The sequence below is a fragment of the Austrofundulus limnaeus genome, unplaced genomic scaffold (genome assembly GCF_001266775.1).
Source record: "Austrofundulus limnaeus strain Quisiro unplaced genomic scaffold, Austrofundulus_limnaeus-1.0 Scaffold226, whole genome shotgun sequence".
Classification (NCBI taxonomy): Eukaryota; Metazoa; Chordata; class Actinopteri; order Cyprinodontiformes; family Rivulidae; genus Austrofundulus; species Austrofundulus limnaeus.
Genome location: NW_013952628.1, coordinates 759,572 through 766,809, shown reverse-complemented (window position 1 = coordinate 766,809; position 7,238 = coordinate 759,572). Strand labels below are relative to the sequence as shown.

The window sequence follows — 7,238 nt, the reverse complement described above, 5'->3', positions numbered from 1 at the left end:
GTCTTCTTCCACAATTAACAACATGTCTTCTTCCACAATTAACAACATGTCTTCTTCCACAATTAACAACATGTCTTCTTCCACAATTAACAACAAGTCTTCTTCCACAATTAACAACAAGTCTTCCTCCACACCGATAGAAAATCACTGTTTGTACAACTTCCTGCAGTAAAATCAATAAAAACTAGAGAATCTGTTTTCCTGCAAAAATGTGGAGTGAATGCTTAATTCTGAAAAAAATCACTGAAAACTGCTGAAGAAACTGAAAAGATTTAAAACTGATCATGTTAAATTTGAACAGCTGTTTTCTTGGTGTTTATCTCACATATCTTCTATTATCTTTTTCAATCTTTCCCTCTACATTTCTCCTTTTTTTCTTCTCTAGACTTACTTCTTTATTAAAAAAAGGTCACTGATGATGAAGAAACTAATATTAAGTTGTTTTCTACTGAAGCGGCTTTAAGAAAAAAAAACGTGAAGAGCTAACTTTAGCTGAAAGTCGGAAAACAAAAGTGAAAAATCAGAAAAAAAGCCAAAATGCATCAAAAACTGAATACAGCATAAATGTAGCTAAAATTAGCAGAAAAAAAGCTTAATTACAGAAAAATGCTGAAATTAGCAGAGAGCAGCAGAAAGAAGCACAAAAAAGTTAAAATTAGCGGAAGAATAGCTAAAAGGAGCAGAAACATAGTTGAAATAACAGAAAAAAGCTAAACTTAGCAAAAAAGAAGCTGAAATTAGCACAAAAACACAGAACTAGTACAAAAGGTAAGAAGAGCAGTAAAAATTATGAGGACTTTAATGTTTTAAGTATATTTAAAACAGCTCCATTCATTTTCAAAAAAAAAAAAAGTGTCTGAAAAAGCCTAATAGATAAAAAGGTATAAGTAGCTAAAAGTTACAGCTGAAGGAGAAGGAGCTGAAAGTTTTGGTACACGAAATGTTGAAATAGCACAAACATTGCAGAAGAGTTTGAGTGCCAGAAAACGTACAGAAGTAAAAAAAACAACAAAAAACAAAAGTAAACAAAGACGAACACAGTGCTGTGAAGGAGATGCTGAGCTGTCAGCAGAACCTAATGTAAAAACAGGAACTTGTTTTCCTCACAGATAAACAATCTGAGCGTCAGCAGCTGCGTTTCGGCTCACCTTGGCGAAGCGCCGGTTGTACTGGGCCACCACGGCGGGATCGGGACACTCCAGCCTCCTGATGATCTCGAAGCTCTGGTTGAGCTGCGTGAAGATGTCCACCACCGAGCTGGAGAACAGAGCGTGCTCAGACGTCTGCTGGAACTGCAAGGACGAGAAGAAAAGTTTGACTTGTGCTGAAGCATAAATGTCTAAATTCTTCTTATTGTTTGAATGCTGAGTCAGCATTCTTCTCGTTGTTTGAACGCCGAGTCAGCATTCTTCTCGTTGTTTGAACGATGAGTGTCAGCATTCTTCTCATTGTTTGAACGATGAGTCAGCATTCTTCTCGTTGTCTGAACGATGAGTCAGCATTCTTCTCATTGTTTGAACGATGAGTCAGCATTCTTCTCATTGTTTGAACGATGAGTCAGCATTCTTCTCGTTGTCTGAACGATGAGTCAGCATTCTTCTCATTGTTTGAACGATGAGTCAGCATTCTTCTCATTGTTTGAACGATGAGTCAGCATTCTTCTCGTTGTCTGAACAATGAGTCAGCATTCTTCTCGTTTGAACGCCGAGTCAGCATTCTTCTCGTTGTTTGAACACTGAGTCTGCATTCTTCTTGTTGTTTGAATGCTGAGTCAGCATTCTTCTCATTGAACGCTGAGTCAGCATTCTTCTCAGTGTTTGACCGCTGAGTCAGCATTCTTCTCATTGAACGCTGAGTCTGCATTCTTCTCGTTTGAACGCTGAGCCAGCATTCTTCTCATTGTTTGAAAGCTGAGTCATCGTTCTTCTCATTGTTTGAACGCTGAGTCAGCATTCTTCTCATTGTTTGAAAGCTGAGTCATCGTTCTTCTCATTGTTTGAACGCTGAGTCAGCATTCTTCTCATTGTTTGAAAGCTGAGTCAGCATTCTCCTCATTGCTTGAACGCTGAGTCAGCATTCTTCTCGTTGTTTGAACGCTGAGTCAGCATTCTCTCTGTCTCTTTAAAGTTTCTTCTGCATAAAACATTCAGCTCGTTTGTGCTTTTCTAAATAAAACAGTTTTTATTTTTCTGTTCTATTCTAGCTTTAGCTTTTAGCCACTATTCTGCTTCTCTTATCTTTTAGTCAGCATTTTACTGCTTTCACTTAGCTTTTAGCTTTTGCTAATTTCAGTTTCCAACTACACTATTGATATATTTAGCATCTGGGGGCATTTTGATACCTTTAGCTAGCTTTCTGCTACTTTAAGCATCTATGTAATCTTTTGATACTTTCATCTTTTAGCTAGTGTTCAGCATCCTTTAGCATGTGTTCTGCTTTTTTATTTTTTTAGCTATTTTTTTGCTTCTTTTAGCTTTTAACTAGCATTTTGTTTCTTCTGTCTTTTAGCTAATGTTTTTCTTATTTTAGCTTTCAGCTAGTGTTTTCTTACTTTAACCATCTAGGTAGCCTTATGGTACTTTTGTCTTTTAGCTAGTGTTCTGCTTGTATTAGCTTTTAACTACTCTTGTGATTTTGTAGCTTTTAGCTAGCTTTTTTTTCCTTTTGGCTTTTAGCTGAAGTTTTACTCATTTTACTTTTTAGCTTGAGGTCTACTTCTTTAATCTTTAGCTAGTATTCAGCTTTTTTAGCCAGTGTTTTGTTTCTCTCATCTGTTTGCTAGGGTTCTACTTTTTTTTAGCTTTTAGCCAATGTTTTATTAATTTAATCTTTCAGCTAGTCTTTTGCTTCTTTTAGCTTTAACAAATAAGTTTCAGGTTCTTTAGCTGATTTCAGTAAAGATAATTAGATAATCTGTCGTCACAAAGCAAAGACTTCCAGACATTTTCCATCATATTTATAAAAAGCAAAACTGGATTTTATATTCTAAAAGTAATTTAATAAAAATGTTTTTGTTTTTGATGGATGAATTTATAAATATGTATAAAGCTCTGAAGATTGACACATATTCAAACATAAAGAAATTAAAATAAGGGACATACTTTAGCTCAATAATTGTGGAAGCTAACAATGATTAGCCCTGGCAGCCATCTTTAAAAAACAGAACATCCTCACTCGCTGCCCCAGATCAGGTCCAACACATGAAATATTTGGTGTTTTTATTATGTATGGTGTATTGTTATTATTTATTATTGTCTTGCTGACCCCCTCTCTCCTGTCTCTGTCCAGCGCTGCGTGCATGAACTCCATGGACACGTCCTCGTTCTCAGTCAACCAGGCCAGGACAAACTGGACAAACCACCTGAAGCAACAACAAAACACAAAACAAGGACTTTTTTTTAGAGTTTTTGTTTAAAGGAAACATGTTGAACAGTTTGTTTTAAAATTTTAAACCAGAACATTTGGTTTTAAACAGCTAACCACAAAGTTAGCTTCAGTAACCACTAATCTGATAAACAAGAATCTTAGTTAAGCTAAAGCTAATCTGCTAACCAGATGGAAAAAAGAAAGGAAGCTAATGCTAACTGTCTTAGCGGTTAGCATTAGCTTTCTCTATCAGACATAAACTTGTTAGATTTCTATTGGTTTAATTTGAAGGTGGGCGGGATCATCTGTGGCAAATTGACCAATCCAAACCAGAGTTATAGGTCCACTTAAAATGTGATACTTCCAGTTTAAACTTTTCAGAATAAAAGCATTTCTTTGATTGAGTTTGTATCTCTATAAATACCATTTGAAGTTAGACAAACAACAAATAGCAAATACTTCCTCTACCATATTTTATATGAAGTCAATTTTTTATTCATTATTTCAATATTGTTAAATTTTATGTATTTTTGACTCTCTTAGTTTGAAGTTTATTGCTAACGATGCTACATGCTAAACACGTGGTGCCTGACACACCCAAGAGGGGATAGTTTTTATTGAATTTAGGATAAGCACCATAAAAAATTGAAGTTTTTGTTTTAGTGAAACCTAAACAATTTCCAAAGTTAGCAAAAAAGCTAATCCGCTAAATAGGATGCTAGTTCTGCTATTAGCGGATTAGCGCAACTGTGTCCACTACTGGTTTTGAACATGTCCTATGGTGCCTAGATGTAAACACTTTAAATGAAAAAACGTCATTTAAAAAACTTAAATTTTATGTTATTTTATTTTAGCATATTTATGATTTTGTGGCCACTTGGAGGATTTATTTATTTTGGGACCATCAGGTCTGAGACATTCTGCAATGTAACAATATATTTATTCAACTCATTTTTTTATCTAATCCTCAGCGGTTCAGAATGTAGGGTTTGACAGATGCAAACCAGGCAGAAAAAAAAACCAGACCAAGAGAAGCTCAAGTTTGAAGCAGATAAAATATATAAAAAGTTATTTCTTACGAGGGATATTCAGGAACAACCTCAGTGAACGGCGGCAGCTCCTTGGCGTACTCGTTGTAGAGCCACTTGACTTTAAAGTGCAGGTTCATGTAGTCAGCGGATTTACACAGTTTATGTTTCTCATGCTCTGAAAACAACAACAAACAAACACAAACAATAAGTTCTTTCTGCAAAAATAAAAAAACTTTTCTAATCAAAACCTGAAACCTTCCATCAACAGTTCAGACAGAATGAATTTAATCAGACTTAAACAAAAACCTGCAACACTTTTACAAACCGCTGCAGTGATGAGAACAATTTATAATAAACTCATTTATTTAACGACAGACACAAAAAATATTTTTCTTGTTTTTTCTCATGTTCAAGTCTAAACTTTCACTAATATTACTCTAACATCAACAACTGAAACACAAATATAATAAAGGGAGAAAATAATTACTGTTGAACTAATACTGTTTACAATAAACAAAAGAAAATCAAAGTTTTTCTAAGAATCGTTGAATTTAGTTTAGTTTTAGTTTAGTTTAATAGTTTATTCATATAAATTAAAAACAAGATCATTAACATATAAGAGAGACAACTTTGGTCCAAGCACAGAACCCTGTGGAACTCCACATGTAATATCACCAATTTTAGATGTTACATAATTTATTTGAACAAATTGTTTCCTGTTTGTCAGATAACTAGATACCCACTGTAATACTGGACCTCTCATACCCTATTTGTACAGTTTCTCAAGAAGAATGCTGTGATCAATAATATCAAAAGCTTTCCTTAAATCAACAAAAACGCTAACACTATGTTGTCTTTGATCAACAGCTTTCATTTGTTCAATCAAGTCCACGAGAGCCATTGATGTTGAATTACTAGCTCTAAATCCATATATTTATTCATATAATTTTAATTTTAATTTATTTATTTATTAGTTTGTGATGAAAGTTAAAAATTTTAATTTGAAGTTGTTTTTTCCAGCGACCCGTCTCCTTTGTAAAACCTGTAAACACAGGATTATAAAATATACAGATGTCCTCATTAATCTGAAGCTAAAATAGAAAAACAAACGCACACACACACCCACACACCCACACACACACACACACACACACACATACACACACACACACACACACACACTCTTACCAGCATAGAAATGAACTCTGCGGATGCAGAATGAAGGTGGAGCTGAGACGACAGAACGATGAAAGGATCAGTGAGAGTTCAGACAAACAGAAGACGATTCAGGAAAACACTGACTTTATATGAAACCAGCAGAGGTCAAAGGTCAAAACAGTAGAGGTCAGAGGTCAACTAAACTTCAGTTAAGTCTTTTAACATTCAGCTCCATCAGGAATAATGTGCTCTGACTTTTAACTTTAACCTATTTAACGAAATAAAACTTTAATCGTTTAAAATCTGTCTCAGGATAACTCTGAGCTGCTTTTAGTTTTTAGCTTCTGTCTCGACCATTTTTACTTTAAGCTACGGTTCAACTATTTTTAGCTTATTTACTATTTTAGCTGTAGTTTTGATCATATAAGCTACTAGCAACATATTAGATTTTAGCTATCATTATGCTCATATTAGCTATTAACAAAAGTTTTGTTCATTTCAACTTTTAGTTATGGTTTTGCTTTTATTAGCTTTTAGCTGTAGGTTTGCACATACCGGCTACTAACAACTGGTTTGCTCATATTAGCTTTTAGCTATGGCTGTGCTTCTATTAGCCATTAACCAATGTTGTGTTTAAATTATCTTTTAGTTACATTTTTTTATAATGGATTTTAGCTCATTTCTACTCATGTTAGCTATAAGCAGTTGTTTTGCTATTATTAGCTTTTAGCTATGACTTTTTTCATATTAGCTTTTAGCTGTAGTTTTGCTCATATTAGCTACTACCATATTAGCTTTTAGCTGATTTTACTTATTTAACTGTGTGATTTTATTGTGTTTTTGTATTCAGTTTTTATTTTTATGTGTTCAGCACTTTGTTTCAGCAGTGGCTGATATAACGCTTTATAAATAAAGTTTGATTGATGATTGATTGATATGGTTTTGATGATTTTAGCTTTTACATATAAATTTCCTGTTTTAGTTTTTAGTTACTGTTTATATATTTTAAGTATATTTTTTGGATGATTTTTAATAAATGTTTAGCTAATAGCGTATTTTATCACTTAGCTAATGTTCTGTATATTTTAGCAAGGTAACTGCTCTAGACTTTAAAACGTAGCAGAAATGTATCTAATTAGAAGGAAGTGAAAGGAGACTAATGTAAACACAGATCTATGATACAACAAACCACAGATTTATATAGCCTTCATATCTATGCAACAAACAGGAAGTAAATGTGATGTCATCCTACAAACAGGAAGTAAACACGTAACATCATCCTACAAACAGGAAGTAAGCACATAACATCATCCTACAAACAGGAAGTAAACACGTACGCTGTGTCCAAAACGGCAGGACGGGTCCTCCGAAGGTCGAATTTGTCGGCCGCATACGTCACAGCGCCGCGACAAAGGACGTCCAAAACGGAAGACTCCTCCGATGMGTCCGACAAATACGTCCTTCTTTTTCCCCGAATCGAAGGACAGGTCCGATGGATTCTTCCCGGCCCAGCATATCCCATAATGCATTGCGGCCCGACCGGAGATTTTTTTTTTATGCTAGTAATGGCGGACGAAGCGAGAGAAAAGAATACATTTTAAATAAAAGTATGGTGATTTAAAAATAAAAAAAAATTAGCGGTTGTAATTCTAATATTTATATCATTTGTATGGACATGGTTTT

At 34.4% G+C, this 7,238-nt stretch overlaps 1 protein-coding gene across 1 annotated transcript in view; it reads right to left on the bottom strand.

Moving 5' to 3' along the window:
• LOC106525446 (uncharacterized) overlaps positions 1-7,238 on the bottom strand; it is a gene marked incomplete in the record, with an annotated part of 101,552 nt that overhangs the window by 23,321 nt on the left and 70,993 nt on the right. Inside the window, 3 exon segments of the mRNA XM_014019699.1 lie at positions 1,149-1,292; positions 3,265-3,361; positions 4,446-4,572. Coding sequence (XP_013875153.1) covers positions 1,149-1,292; positions 3,265-3,361; positions 4,446-4,572 — 368 coding nt within the window.